The 19,142-nt window shown below is 39.1% G+C and overlaps 1 protein-coding gene across 1 annotated transcript in view; it reads left to right on the top strand.

Annotated features, from left to right (window-relative positions):
- PTPN14 (protein tyrosine phosphatase non-receptor type 14) overlaps positions 1 to 19,142 on the top strand; it is a 121,523-nt gene that overhangs the window by 67,974 nt on the left and 34,407 nt on the right. The window contains exons 4-9 of the mRNA XM_037405310.1: positions 7,239 to 7,336; positions 9,562 to 9,629; positions 12,463 to 12,533; positions 14,313 to 14,400; positions 16,842 to 16,930; positions 18,539 to 18,626. Coding sequence (XP_037261207.1) covers positions 7,239 to 7,336; positions 9,562 to 9,629; positions 12,463 to 12,533; positions 14,313 to 14,400; positions 16,842 to 16,930; positions 18,539 to 18,626 — 502 coding nt within the window. The remainder of the gene's footprint in view (positions 1 to 7,238; positions 7,337 to 9,561; positions 9,630 to 12,462; positions 12,534 to 14,312; positions 14,401 to 16,841; positions 16,931 to 18,538; positions 18,627 to 19,142) is intronic.

Genomic DNA, 19,142 nt, shown 5'->3' with positions numbered 1-19,142 from the left:
CCCTTGGCCAGGAGTTCACTGTGTAGCTGGACCTGAACCTTTGGAAGACATTAGTCTTTGGTAGGAACTTCATTGGTCAGACATGGTAGCGTGCCTTTCATTATGTGCCTCACTGCAGCTCATAGAACAATGTATTGTTTCTCCTTATGCTCACAAGTTGCATATTAAAACAAATGGGAAGTGACCATCATTGCAAAACTAGCCTGTTTTAGCCAAACTCCATTTTTTCCCCCTGTTGCTTTTAAAGAGAGAGATTGAACGATGTGGAAGTAGGTGATACAAACTGTTTTGATCTGCCCTCCGTCCGACATGTGAAAATGATGCTAACCCAGCATTGTTCTGTCTCATTAGGAAGGGGAAAAGGAATGACACAAATCTTTCCATGAATTTCATTTATTTTATTTTTAGTTTCAGTCATGTTTTCCATCCTGCTGCTGGAGGAAATCAGGATGTAGACAGTTGGATGCTGCTTTTGAACAACCTAATTTCGTAGTTACGTGAAGCTAACCTTGACATACCTTTTATAAGGTTGTTATGATCAAGGAGTTCCTACCCTAGAAACTGTTATGACTGTGTTTTTACTATTGGTATTGACAGTTTGAGCTTCTGAAGGAATTTTTTCCTGCATGTGTGACAAAGGCTCTTTCGTCTCCTTCCCTTTTGTTTCTGGCAAGTCTGCTGATCTTTCTAAAGATCTGTGACAGGGTGTGGTAGACTTTTTCTCAATAATACCCTTCCAAAAATATTACCCTTTAGTAGTGGAAGCACAGACATTGCTTTTTATATTCTACCACAAATCCCAGATAAATAGCTATTGTCTAGTACTGTGAAGCATCAGACTTTTACTGGGAGAGAAGCTGATGAAATTCCAGAGGAGCAAGCTGGAGATGTTCTGTTTATCACCACCATCTAAGTTTTTTACAATGGCAAAGACAAGGCCTTAGCACTGCGTTACTGACAATGACATCATCAATGTATGTACCTATTTTTTTTTTAAAAGTGCCTTTAGATTAAGATGTGCTGATTGAATCCTTACATCTAAAATGTGTTTCGGCATGCTCAAGCCCAGAAATCATAACACCATCTTTGCCAATATACAGAACATTGTATCTGAAAAGACCAGTCTTGTTTGCCAGCCTGCCTTTCTTTCTTGCCATATAAAGTCCAGTCCAAGTTTGCAGTCAGTTTTGTTAAGGTGTGTTGAGTGACCCATGTGAAATAAGAATCATCCAGTAAGTAGCGCTCTGGGTTGACACTTGGGAACAAAACCTACATCTCCCAAATCTGCCTTGGTTTCCTCCCAAGTTTACACCAGTAACTTCACCAGCCATGTGCCTCAGATACTGTTATTTGTACAATTAGGCTAATGATCATTAATGCTACTGAAAGCATGTTTTTCTCAGAAAAGCAACCAGTAAGAGTTAAGTATTATGATTGTCTCAAATATGCAATAAATAAATAAAAACAACCTTTTGGTCATTATCAATTAGTTCCTTTGATTGCTTATTGAATAGCTGAATCATTGGCTTATCTAACTCAAAGTCTGAGAAAACATGAAAGACCCTGTGTTTAAAATAAAAAATGGATTTATCTTTAAAATGTAGCATATAGCTATCTGTGGAATCCTGTTGCTAAATAGTATCAAAGCGAAGATCATGGCAGATTTTAAGGTGTGAGATGAACAATAGACACATCGATATCAAAGCTAATGCTTCAAATAATTTTAGTAAGTGATAAAAAGGCCTCTGTTCTGGAGAAACTGCTTCCCCTGTGGGCAGATTGTTGTGTAAGTATACATTGCAGCGTCTGCTCAGAAGTGTATTACCATACCACTATAAATCCAAATGAGCTGACTCAGACTGTTGTTGTGATTCAGTGAGGCTTTTGTTATGTCCCTAATTTTAGAAGATCATATTGTACTCTAATTGTAATTTTTTTTTTTAAATTGGAAAAGGGCTGAATGGTCTTGAGCTAAACCACTTGTGGGCCAATCTGTTTCTCCTGTGAGTCTTAGAGACTTCTTATTTTTGGAGTTATGAAACAGTAAAGCAGTTCTCTTTTTTTTTTATTCCAGAGAAGTTAAACTACATAGCTATGCAGTTATCCAATAGATAGGCTTGATGCCAGAAAGGTGCCTGATGAGTTATAAAAAAAGTTAGTCATGCCAGTAATTGCATCATTAGAAATTATTTTAAAGGAATTGTACCTCTTGGGTAATTAATACATGTTTTGTAGTGCTTTGTGTATTTTCAGATAAACTCAAGGTAAATATTTATTGGTATTAAAACTGTAATGTATCTATGCATACCAACTTGATATTTCCAGAAAAACACACTGACCATTTTTTGTTTTGTTTTGTTTTTTTAAATAAAATTAAAGTGTTTCCTGCTGCACTAGAGATAATGAGTATATTCCAAACCCTTCCTGTTCATGATGTACATTGAAGGAAAGACTAGGGAAAATAACAAAAATCCAGACTGATCACAGTATAGCATTCAAAAAGTACTAATCCTTATTATCTTGATCTTGTCACTTTTGTATAAATATATAGATCTTTGTATGTATATGAAGTATATATTTAGATTGTAAATTCCTAGGGCAGTGCGCACCATTTTTTCTGTTCTCATTCTCTCATTTCCTAGCAGAGTTGGATGTTGCTTGATTACTAAGGCTACTGGGTCTGATAATATTGATTATTAATTATTTGCCTTGTGTTTCTTTGTGAAAGTCACTGGTAGGAAAACTGTGAAGATGCACTGCACCCATGCAGCTACTCTGCAAAACTAACCCATATTCTTACTTTCGTAAACCACCCTTTAATTTCTTGACAAAGGTCTCACTTCCACTATTGATCAGGCCAGGTTTGGCATGGCTTGTGGTATCTAAAACATTGGTTGTTGATGAGAATGGAAATCAGCAAAATTGAATTATTTTCTGCATATATAAAACAACAACAGAGGTTATACATCTGGAGATAAACAGTGGTGATGGAAGGGTACCAGGAATTCAGTGACACTGTTCAAACACCCACATTCTTTTTTGAAGTGACAGGAGAGCAAACATGAATCATGATCTTGGGAGGTCTATGCAGAATTATATGGGCAAATGGAATTTCTCTACATTTACACAGCTGTAGCTGAGTCTGAATCTGGGTCTTGCAATTAAATTTTAAACCACTACCCTTATCTCCTGCTTACTAATACTATTTGGGTTTTTTCTCCTCTGATGTAGTATGGATTACTAACATGCAGATGTTTATTCCAGAGGTCAGATGTTGCTTCAGTTGTCCAGTTGCAGCTTATTTTCTTTATAAAAGTGTGCTTTTTGATGCAATAAATGCAAATATACTTTTAATGTTTTCTGTGTTGGCTAAATGGAGTTGTGGGAAATGATATCCTTATAATTATGGCTTTGTTCAGACTTGTTGTCCACTCCCATTCCCCTTGGAATTAGCTACAGGCTGGCAAACTGTAGCAGCCTTTATTATATTGAATGCACAATGGCTCTGTTAAAAACATTTAACCCAAAGTGAGCAATGAAGGTGAGAGATTATCATCTGTCAGCCCACTTGGCTATGGTGGTGTCTCTTCTGCCCTGCACTCCCCTAATATGCCAGAATGGCTCTGTGATTAAAGCTCTGTAAGTCTTCACTTCAAATTTCTTGCCTTTCGTTATTTGGGGGTGCAGATTGCAAACTTCTCTTTTGTTCAGTTTCCATATGCTTTCCCAACTAAACCACCTAATAGGAGGCTTATGAAATGCATGTTTTTATCTGCTGTTCTGAAACAGCTTTCTTCAGTGAATCTATAGCTGAATCATTTTAAAAATGTTTGATTTCCCTCAAATTATAGATCTACTTTTGCAATCCAAGCGAAGAGAGAGCAGTCTTAGCTAGCATAGTGACATAATAACAGCATTTAACGTAATTTCAGATGGAGGAGCCTCAGATCCTTGACAGAATATGGGCCAATTTCTCCTCTCCGTTGGCTGGGCAGAGAGCCTGACCACAGCTTTGCAGCATGGCTGAGCCATGAATCTGTGGCTGGCAGAGCTATTAGAGCCTTCTAGCAGAGCTTCCTCCAGGGTATGCTCCTCCTCTTCCTGGACAGTGGAATTGGCCACTCCAGTTCCTGCCCTGTGAAAGGAGATATCCCAGTTCGTGCTGTATGTGGCCACAGTGAAAGGAGACATCAGGGGACACCTTAGGGGTGTGACCCTTGTCACTGTCAGTCCAGGAGTATAGTTGAAGCTGATACGGACCCTAGGTTTCTGCCTCAGTCGTCTTCAGTTTACCTTGGTGCTTGCTTTGAAAAAGGTGTCAGAGCCACAGCAGGTAACCACTTTTCAGTGTGTTTGCCTGTGAAAGCTGCCAGCCTTCTCCATGAGGTTTCTCCTGATGGATACACTTCATGTCAGAGCACTAGTTATATATGCCTGTTAAACTCTTGCAGCATGTCAACCTACAATATATAAATCCTAAACTTTTATTCTGCTACAGGATTAATAAATGCATTGCTGTACCATAATACTGTGGAATGTCCCCATTAAGATTTTTAAATATGACCTGGCTCTGACAATCAGGATGAAACATCTGTAAATGGGCATCTTTCTTATAAAATGGGTGCTGACTGCTGTCTTAATCTTTCTGAATTATTGGCAACTAAAATTGTGACTAAAACTCCACATCACTGTTTCTTTTGAAAGTCTTGGTCATAATATTGATACTACAGTAACTACATTGACGCTGTATTTTTTTCGATGCTTACCTAAATAATCCTTTCTATGGTTTATCTATAATTCTGCAGACACTGTGGTTGAAATGGCTCCGCTGAAGCTGGTGACATTCTTGACTTCTGTAAAGCTAGGATGTCACTGTAAGATTTTACACTGTTTTGACTTTGATATAGTCTTCTAACTTTGTTTTAACCATAGCTCTAACTTTACGGCAGACGTGGATTTTACTTTTGTTCTGTCAGACTAGAATATGAAACTCGTGCATACATATGTAGCGTTGACATAAATAGCCTGCTTTTGGGATTACAAGTCTTGAAGACCAGATTCAGCAAATGCTCACCTGCATACTTGATAAAGCAGCTTATGTCAAGCTTCTGTGAAAGCATTGTGCATTTTCAGAATTGGGATTTAGTCATTGCAAAGAAGTGGAAACAAGCTAATTTGTCTCTTGGAACGAGCAAGTGTGAAACCTGGGGCTGAAGCACAGGGCTTAAGCTGAGCAGCCGTATGCTTTTCACACTGCCTCTCTCAATCAAAGTTCAAAACCTCCTAAGGTTTTAATCTTCGTTAGGCTGTGAGAAAGCCAACTCTATAAACATTTTAGATTATATGTTTCCTGTTTGAGAATGTTCTTCAGCCTTTTGTGGGGGAGAGAGGGGAAGAGGAAGCCTAAAACCAGTAACCCAACAATTACCTTTTACACACACGTAAAAATTGTGAACCCTGAAGGGAACTTGAAGAATATGTGCAGAGGCCTTCCCTGAGAGGATTTCTGTGCCCAGCAGTGCTTGGAGCCTCTAAACACCCTGCTGCCTTCTGAGTATGGGTCTGGTCAGAGCGTTGGTGCTGTCTAGTGGCAAGTTATTGCATCTCACATCACTGACGGAAGAGTTAACTGAAGAAAAAATGTGAAATGCTGCATTAGATGAATAGCCCTCAAAGCATGGCTTTGGGTTATGCTGGTTTTGAAGCACGTAGTTATTTTCTAACGCCTCCGCACAGAATTAAACGGTAACGTTTCTGAGTATAGTTAAGGCAGTGCAGTCCCTGTGTAACATGGGTGATGCTACAGTGGCTCTTCCTTTCCCATTGGGACTGGGAAGGTGACTTAAACTCCGAAAAAAGACTAGGAAGTTTCTTTGCTATTCCCAACAGTTCAAAGGTAAGGTCAGATGTGGTGTGCTGGTTGCAGATGGGTCCAGTTAGGAGTTTACTGCCCCCGGCCTTTCTGACCACTCTTTGCTGTCTGCTTTGCAGAGCTTGCAGTCTCTGAGACTGGCTGTTATGCTTGTGTATCATTTCTTTCTAATCCAGTTTATTTCAAGCAATTACGTTTTTTAAATCCATGACCCTTTAAGCAGATGCCTTTTGTGTTGGGGGCTGAGCAGGCATGCAGCTGGAGTGGCAGCCTTATAACCTGGTTCAGCTGCAGCCAGACTGGCATGTCTGGTCACAGCCTAAGAAACCCCTTTTTGGGGGGATTTCCTAACTGGGGTCACCCAGGCGCATCAGTTACTATCTGCAGGTCTGGGGGTTGGGTGCACGAGGCTGAGTGCACACACGGGCTGTGGCTACACTGGTACAGTGCCTCTACCTTTGGGCTCAGGCGTGATGAGGAGTTGCTTGTCAGCTGAGTTATATGTGTCAGCATCAAATGTTTAAGCTGATGGGCATGAGATCATTATACCACTGTAACTCAACTTTATAACGAAGCTGTCTCCACTGAACTTTAACCTGATATCCCAGAGGGATTGGTACGTATCCCTGCTAATTGGCCAATTCTGCTGTAGGTCTGGTCCAGTTCAGCAGATGGGAGGGATGCGCGGATGGAGACAGTAACTTCTTAAGCTTTTCATGGAAAGCTGCTTGTCATAATTTACTCTATTGCAGATATAAGGTGAAACGTGCGAGTTTTGTTACTATGGTTAAAGCTAACAATTTGTCTTGCGATTAGTTGCTGCAGATCAGCAAGTGCATGATACTAGAATCTGGTTTTGCTTGATTTGTGTATCTAAGTTATCCTTACAGATGAGAGATGCCAATTTAAAAAACCTTCATATGGGCCACAGTTAAAGTTATGTCAGTAGGCCAAAGTATATTGCTAAAATTCTGTTTCTTCTATCAAAATGTTAACTCTGGAGCAAAAACAACAGAAGAAATATAGAACAGCCTCTTTTGGTACTGGTGATTGCATGGTCTTCAGTAACCTCTACAAAACGTAGGGAGGAGGTATTCCTAGTAGATGTCCCTCTTCTGTGTGGTCTAGGGAATGCAAATTAGAACTTTTTATTTTCCTTTTCATCCACCTGGAAGCATTGCACATGTAGGGATCACATTGATTTGTTTTGGTAATGTGGAACTTCTGAAGCCAGGTACAGATGGCTGTTTAACAGCCTGACCTGTTTGTGGTGAGTTTTTCTTGCTTTCAGCGAGCAGTCTTTTGTTCTGTAGAAAATGTACAAACATATAGATGTTCTAATTTGTGTTCCTTTTTTTGTTTGTAGATATCAGTATTACCTACAAGTGAAAAAGGATGTTCTTGATGGCCGATTACTTTCTTCATTGGAGCAAGGAATTCGACTAGCTGGTTTGGCAGTGCAAGGTAAGATGACTTCACCTGATAGCCCTTTTCCAACACTGGCTTTTTTGGTTTCTTCTGTATGTTGACTGGGCACTAACTAAGGCCTTGTATGACTCCTACTGACAACAGCTGGGTCTTCTATTGATTTATAGTGCATAGGTAGACTGCCGTTGATGAAATGCCCTTAGGGAGGGGATGATGGACCACATCACAGCGTTCAACTTTCTTATTTCTACAATCCATATAAGTGAACCTGAACAAAACTCCAGTTCTTCCAACCCCAACCACGGAGTGCTTTGCAATAATGAATTTGCTTCACGTTCTCTGGTTTGAAATGCAATTACATCAAAGAGCATAGCAGCAGCTTTAATTTTGCCTTTAATTAAAAACTCATTTTGCTGTATAGTGCTATCTGAAGTATGAAAGAACACATGACCATAATTATGTGAGTTATAAATTAATAATAAACTACTACTTACAATGTGATTTTTATTCTGAGCCTCCTAAGTACATCAATAAAAGTGGGATCATATAATGTGTATGGGCAGAGGAAGAAGCCCTGTATTTGGGGAAAGGATGTTTCAGTCTATCCACAACTGACTCTGAGAACTAAGGTAGCATTTAAACAGCCATACTCTGGGCATATCCTCTGATGGGAGGGAAGGAGGAAGTGTATACATAAATAGCAAACATGAAGAGCTGAGTCTTGAAAATTAAAGGTTCAATGGAGAGTAATGCTAATATGATCTTTCTTAGAGCAATAGAAATTCCATTTTAGTGTCTTATTTCTTGGTTTAAAATTGAAGGAAAAGTGTTTCCTGTCAAATCTTGAAATGTTTATTGCTCAAGGAAAATAGATGTATAAGGTTCCATACTGAATTTTGCAATTTAGGTAAATGAATTTGTTCCAGTGTGTAAGTAAGGGCTAAGTAGATACTGAATGTGTTTCACTCATCCTGTGTTTTTGGAGCTTTTTGCTGATTTTGAGAGTCAGTCTTTATAATCAGTTTAAAGCAATCACTTTTATTCTGAATTTTCCATGTAATCTATTATATTTCAAAGACTTGCATCAGAACACTGCACTTAATCCCGTTTGCTTTATTCTGACCTTATATTACTCCCTGTCCTTTGCATGTGATGCAACTGAAGATATTTGAAATACTTATTTCTTTTAAACTTACAGACTTTGATTCATGTCCATTTTTATTTCTTTCTGTTTATGCTAAAACATAACTCTGAGGTGAAAACAAGATGAAACTGCATTTTTGGCATCCTGCAATACATGAAATTGTTATGAAGCTTTGAAAGAATGTTTAGATAATATGATTTATAGTGGGGATTTCCAACTTCTATAATATGAGAATCTTGTAGATGGCGTTTTATCCAGTTCAATTAATATAAAATAAAAACCTCCTGGCAAGATATTCTTTTGATATAAGCTGTTGTGTATTTAGCAGATAGATAAATACAGGTTTTGGTTTGTATTTTTTAACGTAGTTTAGCCTTTAGGAAGCATTTTCAAAACTTCACAGTTACAAGGACATTTAGACAAGAACCCTCAGCCTCACATATGCATGTGAGCATGGAGATGAGTACCTCCTAAAGAGATGTAGAAGGAGTAGAAAAGAAAAAAGAAATATGTGGTCCAGTCAATTCAAATGACACGGTGCTTGTATTGTTATGTTGGCTGTAGAAGGATGAGACCTCCCCTGTCCCCCTGCAAGTCATGTTGGTTGTTGAAAATTTTTAATAGAATTGGCTAGTGTATTTTAACCTCCTAAGCTGTAAGATCAAGCATCTTCTGTACAGTTGCGTACAGAATTGGAACAGAGGTAGGTTAAATTTTGGGGCTTTTGCCTGGTCAGGGTTGGAAACGCTGGAGAAGCAGAAATGTGCACTGTTTTTAAAGAGGCTGAGCAATCCCGGCCTTGTTAGATCGTGGTGTTAGCTCGTGAAGGCTACAGAAAAAGGAACTCTTACACTCCTGATGGTTAAGTACTGCAAATGGTCATAATATCAGAGATCAAAAGAAAGAAATTACTTGGTGGCTGTTGTTTGATCTCTGGTAATAACACTGTTATTTTCAGACCTCCATGTTAAAAGCTTAAGTACAAGCAGGAATCTTTGTGCTGAGTTGTGGCTTCAGAGAGAGCTTGCCCACGTGAAATTAAGCATCTGTGCAAAGGCTGAGTGTGGTCTTAACGTGTGGAAGATGCTAAAATGAGTAACTGTGTTGTTTTTTCCAGCGGATTTTGGAGACTATAATCAGTTTGAATCTCATGACTTCCTCCGAGAATATGTCTTGTTTCCTATGGTGAGTTCCTTATCCCCTTCTTTTGTGGTCTTTTATGAGTAATTTCTCCATGCCTCAGAGATGGCTTTGTTGATAACAGAGTAAAAGCACCAGTGCCTGAATAGTGGAAATAAACTTTGCTCCCCAAAACCTTCAATATACTTGCTTGCATCCGAATGAATAGATGCTATGGAAATTTAGCCTTTTTCACTTCCTTAAGCCTTTACTAGGAATAGGTGTCAATAAAAAAAAATGTACTACTTTGAATCAAAAAAGAATTTGCAGCAATTTAAAAAGGTGTTTACTAGCAGTACTGTAGTATTAGTACCATGACATAACAAGAGGATATGAGGGCTGCTCATATGCTAAGTGTTGTGTCACAGGAAAAATCATGCAGCCTTTCCTCAAGAGAATGTGAATTTACATCAACTGACTATTAGACTGAAGCGAAGCATGAATCGAGTCTTCTCCAAATGTTCTCCAGGGACTGTGATGTACATTTGTTTTACGTTTACATTGGAAACCAGCAAATAACTTGAGTGCTGAGGGAGGTGGTTTAGGTCACTAATGACTCTGATCACAAATGCCAAGCACTTGCAGTCCATGACATTGAACTTCTCTGGGAGGATGGATTAGAGGTGGGGAAAAAAAGCCTGCTGAGGTTAAGGCTGGCTTTATCTTAGATGAACAAGTCCATCAGCATGTGTGTTGAGTGTACACTTCGTAAAATGTAAAAGATTGTGGAATTCTGGCTAACTGGAAAAAAAAAAATGGAAGTGGGGTGGGATTCCCATGCCCTGAGTGTAGCTGCCTAGAAGTTAAGGCATCTGGTTTCCCTCTGCAATTAGTGGAGCGGTAGAGGGAGAATGATTCATCTCACTGTGATTTGAGGGCTTGAGAAAGGCACTTCCAGAAGCTTTTCATGCCATTTACTGGTGCTCTTATTACAGGAACTGCAGTGGATAGTCCATTTTCAAGTCCAAAAAGCTGACAGGTCTTGAAGTGAAAGTGCAATTTTGAGCTGGTAGACAGAGTTCAATACCAGCTGAAAAAGAGAGTCAGCAGGAAGAAGGGGAATTAATAAATGCATAGAGATCTGAATATGCCTTGTGTAGCTAGAATGTGGCTTCGATATTGACCTTTCACCAAGAAACTTCTGTTAGCCCAACTAGTGGAGCAGGATTTCTTTGGTAGGCCACCTTTATCTATTGATAAGTAATTGATGATCCTGTGTATAGACGATGCTTTACGAATTTGTGTATGATAGCCTAAGTGGGAAAGAAGATGGCTGCAAATGCAGACGGCGAGAGACATGTGTTGTCAAGCTCTTGCTTTGTAAATTGCTGAACTCATGCGAAGTTCTTTCAAAAATACTGATATAATTTTTCTATTCAGGAAAAAAACAGGAGGGTTTAGGCCTCTGGAGGAGCTTTCAGGTGGTTAATTTATATGTGGTTCAGCAGTTTACTTTTTGGGTTCAACTCCTAGAACCCCCAATTTTGAGTCAGCTGCCTACATGGTGGCATGGTCAGCTCTCTTCCGTTTTGCTTGCACTCACTTTGTGGTATCTTGCCTTTCATCCATGCTACTATTTAACAAGATCAGCAAAGTGTCTGCTTCCTACAGTCTTCAGAAGCCTACTCTTAAATCAACTGTTTCTCTAGACATTTCTTTAACTACTTGTTTCTGCTTTTATGGGGAGGAGTGGGTAACGTAATAGTAAATATTTCACTGCAAGTTCAGTGACAGTTGCGAAGTGCTGCAGATATAAACTAGTCCTGAAGTAAGTGGGAGGCTTTGAGTGAATCTCAGGCATAGAAAGAGCCTCCAACAAGAACGTTGCTATAAATTCATTAGTGAAGTGAGCTTGTGGATGAGGGAGGGGCAGCTATATTTGTACTGTTTGATCTTGTGAGGCTACAATCTGTGTCAAATGGCATTTCTTCAGCAGCAAAAAGAACAAAGTTATGTACACAGTACACCCCACAGGTGTGTAGCTGTGCATAGGCATGTACCATGCCATTTTTCATTAGCACACTTTCACATTTTTTTGTGGCAGAAGCAAATATCAGAGGGAGGGCCCCATTGAGCAAGAAACAGGCAGTGTATTTGAGTACATTACATGCAGCCTTAAGGCTTTTAAAATAAAAATAAGAACTTTGAGGTTTTGCAAGAAAGTTTTTTCAGCTTCCTTTTTTTTTCGCCTTGAATTTACAAGCAGACTTCCTTTATTAACTTGCTCCCAATTATTTCAGAATTGTTTCTACCACATATTATTAAATTTGCAGAAGATAAAAGTCTCTGCTCAGAAATGTGTTGTAAGCATAAAGTACGTTTTATTGCATATTTGATGAGGTAGCAGAACTTCCAATCCCTTTTAACATGGGAAAGGGAGCACTTGTAGGTTGCAGGACAGAAAATACCTATGACTTCATTTTTCATGGTCTACGCAGTGTTTTGGGTTGTTTTAAAAGTTATATATTGATTTGTAACCTTTCAAGTGTTTTTAAAGACTTGTTTGGTCCTTATCCAGGAAAAGATCACGTATCAGTGCTCTGTACTCTGTGCTCTACTGTAGAATGATAACCACCTTAGCCTTATTTTTAACAGTACCTTTTTACGATCCCCAAAGAAGATACATATATTAAAATTAAAAAAAAAAAATCAGACTCTTATCTTCTCCTTGCACATTTTCAGCATCCCATGCTCTGAATTTCAGTGCAGTTTGGCGATAAGTTCTCTCTCTGTAACTTCCTGGAAGAGCATGAACATCTGCTGTCATAATTCCTTTCTTGTGTTGAGTTTTGTCTCTCTTTGGATGTCTAGTTTTCAGTGCTACTTCATATTCTTACAGGATTGGACCCAGGATGAAGCTGTCTTGGAGGAGCTGACTCAAAAGGTTGCTCAGGAGCACCGAACTCACAGGTGAGCTTGACGTGTTGAGGTTTGGATTTTCTTTAATTTTTTTTTTTCATTGTCATTGTCCTTCTAGTACTTCCCTTCCTCCTCATGCTTTTGTGGCAGGGGTGAGCTAGCCTATCATAATTTTGTTACTGTGCTAGGTCTCACTGGATTGTTAATTAGTCTATTACAAAAGATTACCTGCCTCCTGTGAACACAAAATGGCTGAGGAGCTTAATCCTAAATAAACGAGCATTTGCACCATAAAGCTTAATGAGCATGTGTAATACTATTTACGATATGTAGTAGACTCCTTTCTTGGTTTCATTTAAATCCTGATGGTAAAAGCCCCTGTGACTTGATTGGGGGTGGTCCAAGGGTTTTCTCTCATTCAGGAGACAGGGACACACACACACTCTCCATATAATGGAAATGAGAATAGCAGGAGCTGGGTTTTAAGTCTTGTTGTGGAAAAGATACAACATGGTGTTACTAGTTAATGAGCTAGGGTGTATATCTATTAGTGCTTCAGTACAAATGCCTTCTTTGTAAGCAAGCTTCTTTCACGTCATCTAGGTGTTTTGGTGGTGGAAGTATTCAAATGTCTAGAGTGCTGTTATTAGAAAAATGGCAGTGCCTGTATGTCATTGGAAATAATCTTTTGTGCTATGTTGTGAATTTGCATTTAAAGTTTTATTACGTGAAATGCAAAAGGAATATTATGTGAAGGGTGCAGCACTCCCCATTACATGACAGAAAATGGTAGTCAAGGGGTAAATGCCAATCTCGGAGTGTAAGATGATTCTCAGTCCGAGTTTCAATGCAAGCCTGGGGCTTTGATGCAACCAAAGGATTAGTTTCCAGGCTGGCCATGAACAGGCATGGTTCTGTTCTCTCTCTGCCACGGACTGCTTGTGTGATCTTGGTTAACTCACGGACTTGAAAGGAAAGATTTCCCTCCCCTGCTGTGCTCTTTGGTGCTATTTCTGCAACACAAAGAGCAAATACTTATCCTCACTTCAGCAGGTAGATCACATTGCACCTCCTTTCTCTCCCTCTTTCTCCCAAGTATTCGTTCAGTTCCTATATTTCTGTTTGTAAGCTGTGGTAAGGAGGAGCAAAGAGGAGAAACATTAATAGTGGCCTTCTTTTGGAGCAACCTGCAATCTATTCTGACCTGCTTTTGAGAACTGAAATCTGTCTGAATTCCTGAGCTGTGACAGGAGCATGTGTAGACACGTGTGTAAAAGTTTTTTTCAGCTGGTTTATTCTCTATTATGAAAGAGAGTCTGCTCAACATTTGGATTTAGTGCCTGTGGTTTTGAACAGCCAACTTGAAAATGTCCTCCCTTTTAAGTCATTTTAAGAAGCTTCAGTGGACTTGTATACTATTTATGCAAATAGTATAGCTCTGCAAAGTGTAGTATGCAAAATGTAGGACCCATATGGCTCAAACTGGCCATCCAAAACTAGACAAAACCTGATGCAATGGCCTGATGTTTTAATAAAGCCTGGAAAACATTTGAAGTGTACAGAGGAAACTGAGTAATAGGATCAGTTCAGTTTGTTCCTCCTTTAATTTGAACTGTGCTTTGTACCTTACCTTAGCAACATTTAGTGAAATTCTTCCCCTTGCTGATTATGATCCTAATGTTGAAATTTAGTTTTGTATTGTGCATTTCTAGGCAGCATCTCCAAAGTGTCTTCTAAAGTAGTTTGTGAATCTCCTATTTTTTCATTAGTATTTTTTGTGTATATATATATTTTTGAACCTTTTGCTGCCTTTTGTTACTCTAATTGCAGTGGTATTACAGCAGCAGAGGCTGAGCTAATGTACATCAATGAAGTGGAACGCCTTGATGGTTTTGGACAGGAAATTTTCCCTGTGAAGGTATGTTAGTGTATGTTATAAAGGAACCTCTGAATCAAATGATGCAGAAGTCTGCAGTCACCTTTGGAACATGTGCAAGATGTGTTTGGCCAAAAGGGACAGGACTTGTTTCACTGTTCTGGAGGGTGAAATGACTGCTGGTAGTTCGAATGGACACTGCGGCGTGAGGGTGTCTTAGGCCTGCGGTGTTACTTTTCCATGAAAATCCTTTTCACAGAAGAGGTTGCTGTGTGCTAGCGCCCGCTCACTGGGCAAGAAGAGATGCTCTTTGCTTTTCTTTGGGTGCTTTCTGAGGGTGAGTGACTAGGGCAAGTGAACCTCAGCTTTGGTCTTCTTTAGCAGGATAGGAAGACAAGACCTTTTCATGTGTTTCTCAGTTGCTATTTACCAGGCATTAACTTTGCTCTTCCTTAGTTTCCTGTATGTGCACACAGGTCCTTCACACATTTAAAACTGAGGGAGGGTTTCAAGGTTTATTTTGCATTTGTAGTTGCTTTCCCTTTGCTGGAAGCCCCTTTCTGCCATGGATGGTCTGTCTGGCCTTATGGAGCACATGCCACCGTGATAAAGTTGTGCTGAGAAACTGAAAACTGCTGTTGCCAACATGACTTGTTTCTCTTTGCTAACCAGCCCAGCCGCTGTAAGTGGTGGACTGCTACCAGGTTTTCTCCTAGTTGAAGATTAAGTGGAATTTTAAACCAAATCAAACAAACAAAACACCACACTAAACAAAAAACCCTTTCTGCTGAAATCAACATTGACCCTTTGGCCAGTCTCAACATTGGCCTGAATGGCAGGAACCAAAAAGCAAAAAACTTTGTACCCAACAACAAAAATGATGGAATGTTTATTGCCAATGAATGAAATCAATGTTTTCCTCAAATTAATTCATATTAATGCTACATGCTGCTGCAAAGCATTTCTGTGTTGGAATAATCATTAGATATTATTGCATGTCAGTAAGATAAATATGAACAGTGGACTGGGTGCTTAGCAAAATTGCAGGAAGGTGTTACCCTTGTATCAAAGAGCTGGCCTTGCAGGCAAGTAGAACTACATTCAAAGAGAAAAAGGGAAAGATTTCTCTCCTGTTACTATTAGAAAATGCTATTAGAAATACATTTTTCTTTCTATATAGATATTTGTGTGTATACACACAGATGTATTTATATGTGTACAAATACATACATTTTTCCCCAACATTTTCCCAATATTTTTGCCTTTTAAAGCTGCCTCTGGAACAAGGCAGAGGAATGTGTTGTCCTCTAATCAGACTAAACTGAAGACTATCAGCTGTAGGACCTCTACTGACTTGTAGTGTATGTGGAAGAATGCTGGCATATGTGTAGGCTGGAGCTTGAAAATTGGCATCCATCATTTGTTTGCAAAAGGCCTAACACTTAGTAGTTAGAAACAGGTGCAGATATTCCATTGCTGCCTTCCAGGGATCAAGTATAGCAAGGCCAGGAGAACAGCTCCAATCTGATCTCTTAAAATGCAGGGGCGCCTGACAGTTTCTAGACTTTGCTTATGTGTAGTCCATTAACTTCTCTCATATCCTTTCTTCTAGCAACTCTTTTTAACCACACTCCTTGTATTAGCATGATTTTCATTTACTGCTTTAAAGTGTGGATCAAGTATTATATATGCAGCTGAGGGGGAGCTGGTTTTGTTGATAAATGTAGAAAACCCTCTGTCCACAGCATTAAGCTTCTGTAGCCCAAAAAAAAAAAAAAAAGCATTGTGAAGAAAACCACTGATTGCAAATTGGAACAGGAGCCCACAAGGAGACATGGATAGGCACAAAATAATAGAACTTCTGAAAAACAATGCAGTAACGGTGGACATTGTGGTGCATGCAGATGCATATTTAACCCAATAGCTGAAAACCAATGGAGGCTGTGTCTGTACAGAGATGCAAGTACTTTTTAGGGTGACATGCTGTGAACTTCTGCCTGGACTACTTAAAGGAGACGTGAAGAGTATAGCTTTTGAGAGGGATTCCATCTCCAGGTGTGGTTTTCTGAAATCTCTACATGTTTTAACAGATAACTGGAGAAATACTATGAATGTGGAAGAGAACTATTGCTTTTGGTAGTCATGCTACAAGCCATACTACACTCTAGATAGCTATAATAACAGTGGTAGGGAATGGGGGGTATTATACAATGAGTGCCAGTTTGTGCTGTGCGTGATAAAGAACCTTGGGCTTGTTTAGCCTTTGTCTGTTGTCACTAATCAACGGAACGAATCTAGTTAAGGACTAACTGCTTTGAAATAATGAACATCGGGGTCTGATCAAGCAGCAATATGTAGGTTAGTCAAGGGTTAGTCCTGCCTTCATCCTGAAAAGGGCTTCTCTTCGGTAGTTCAGCATGCATTCATATGCATGTATTGGCCAGTTTCTTTATTAAACTAGATATATTATCCTTTCTTTGCAGGATAATCATGGAAATGACACACGCCTTGGTATTTTCTTCATGGGTATCTTCATAAAAAACAGAATTGGAAGGACAACTGTGATTTATAGGTAAAAACTAGGGTCTTCTGCATTGAAAGCTACTTGCTTTTGAGAGCTCCATGTGTGGGTTTTTTTCCTTACTTACATATGTGACTTCAACAGTGCCAATCCTCTAACTAAGGAGTAGTCACATCACTGTTTTCAGGATTGGCCTCTTGGCCATAAGAGGTGTGATAAAGAACAAGTTCTGATGTCTGTGAATGGGTTTGATGGCCAGAAAGATGTAGTTGTCTGTCATGTATCTTATTCTACTTACAAGGCTTTGATCCCTTTTCTTTTCTTGCCTTTATGTCTGCTTCTTTGATGCTTCTGAATGCAAATCTGTTAAACCTCACAGCTGGCAGCCTAGGCACTTGATATTTCTGAAAATCTGATTGCCATATTTAAGTACCCCACTTAAAAAAAGCTGAATTTTCTCATTCTGTAATTTTGAAAAGCCTGGCTGTGTCACTTGTTTATTTGTTCTGATGTTTGTTTTGGTTATTAAGAATCACTTAAACCTTTCCATTAACTTTTTGTGGGTTTTGTGACTTCTTATGAAAGCTTGTTCTGTATGAAAATGTTGCTAGAAATCTCCATGATTCCAGGGAGGCTAGGGTTTCACCTATTCTTCTTGGCTACTGTTCTGGTGGGTATTTCAGTTATTGTTGTTGTTTTAACTTGAGGTGGATTTTTACTAGTTCCTGTTATTAGAAAATGAACATTCGTGCAGCCAAAAAAATATGGTTTATGAGCTGCACTAATTTTTAGTCTGTAGCTAAATTTTGTATCAGACTTAAGCTGGATTGTTGGCTTTTTTTGCCTTAAAAGGGCTTTCAGTGGTCATCTTCAAAAATGTTAGGGCTCCTTTTTTCACACAGCTGATGTTTTGCATATCTAATTTTGAGAAGAAATGAGCTAATTTTTTAAGTGTGCCAGGTGACAAAATCAAGAAGTTTACATGTAGAAATGATAGTCGGTGCTGGGATCCTTACTCTTTGGAAACATGCACTTCAAACATCCTGCCATGACATGAAGAGGAATGCATGCTGCAAACAGAACAAACAAGTCCTTTCCATCCCCATGGATTGCATGCAATGTACGCAAATGTCTGTCAGCTATTTGTAAGAAGATTATAACTCTGATCTTGGGTAACCTGACAATTACTTGGAAAAAAAAAAGATTGCAAACATAAAACCAGAGTATTAACATGGTATGCATAGCCTACATAACCATGTTGTCAACTTAACCTTCTTTAAGAATTGGCACTGGAGGAAAGTTGGAAACAGCATTTGGAGAAGAACGGCAGTATTTTTTTTTAAAAAAAAGCTAAAGCAGTTAGAAAATGCCACAATTCTGTAAAATGTTTATCATTAATGTATTTTCAATGTATTTCTATGGTGAGTCTTCAAATTGGTGTTTTTATAAACTCTCCTGCTTTGGGTTAAGGTCTGAATATCTGTTTCTTCTTTAATCAGAGCATAACTTCCTTATTTTTCTGACCATGTCTCTTCACCAAACAGCTACTGAAAAGCTTTCCCATAAAATGAGACTAATGTTGACTAAGGGATTCTTAATATGTTTGTGAAATGTTTGAATGTGTGTGTTGGCAAACTACTGCATTTTTTTACTCTACAGGTGGAATGACATTGGGAATATAGCACATAACAAGTCTTCAATTGTTCTAGAGTTGATCAACAAAGAAGAGAATGTGCTCTTTCACACAGTAAGAAAAAGATCTAATCAGTGTGATCAAGAAAGCTACTCATATAAAAAATAAACCTTTAAAATTCCACTTTGGAAAAGTGGCTCACTCACCATAAGGACCACGCCTCCCTGCCCCTCAAGTTCATGTTTCACTTTATGCAGAGAGTGAAATTAACTTCATGTAGCCATCAATATTTGTGTTCTCTTCCAAGCATCCCGAAGTATACTATGCTGGGAAGTTTGCAAAAACATGAAGCGCTTGTTGGATGAAACATCCACAGTGCCTCACTATCTTTCACGCTGGCATAAATATAGCAGCATAAGCAGTTGTAGAAACTGGGCATAAGCTATCATGTGTGCACATACTGGAACTCAGAGGGCTGCATTGCTGTTCTGCACTGTTTAAAATCTCCACATCTCCCTGAACCAAGGCCAGTATAGAAACTGGACCAGCAAGCTTGAGCCATTTTTTTTTTTTTTTTTGGTGGTTGTCCCTCGTCCCCTCCTACTGTGACTTAGCAGTGAAGTGGCAGCA

Source organism: Falco rusticolus, chromosome 12 (assembly GCF_015220075.1).
Source record: "Falco rusticolus isolate bFalRus1 chromosome 12, bFalRus1.pri, whole genome shotgun sequence".
Classification (NCBI taxonomy): Eukaryota; Metazoa; Chordata; class Aves; order Falconiformes; family Falconidae; genus Falco; species Falco rusticolus.
The sequence above is the reverse complement of the archived record's forward strand: the minus strand, read 5'-3'. Positions and strand labels throughout refer to the sequence as shown.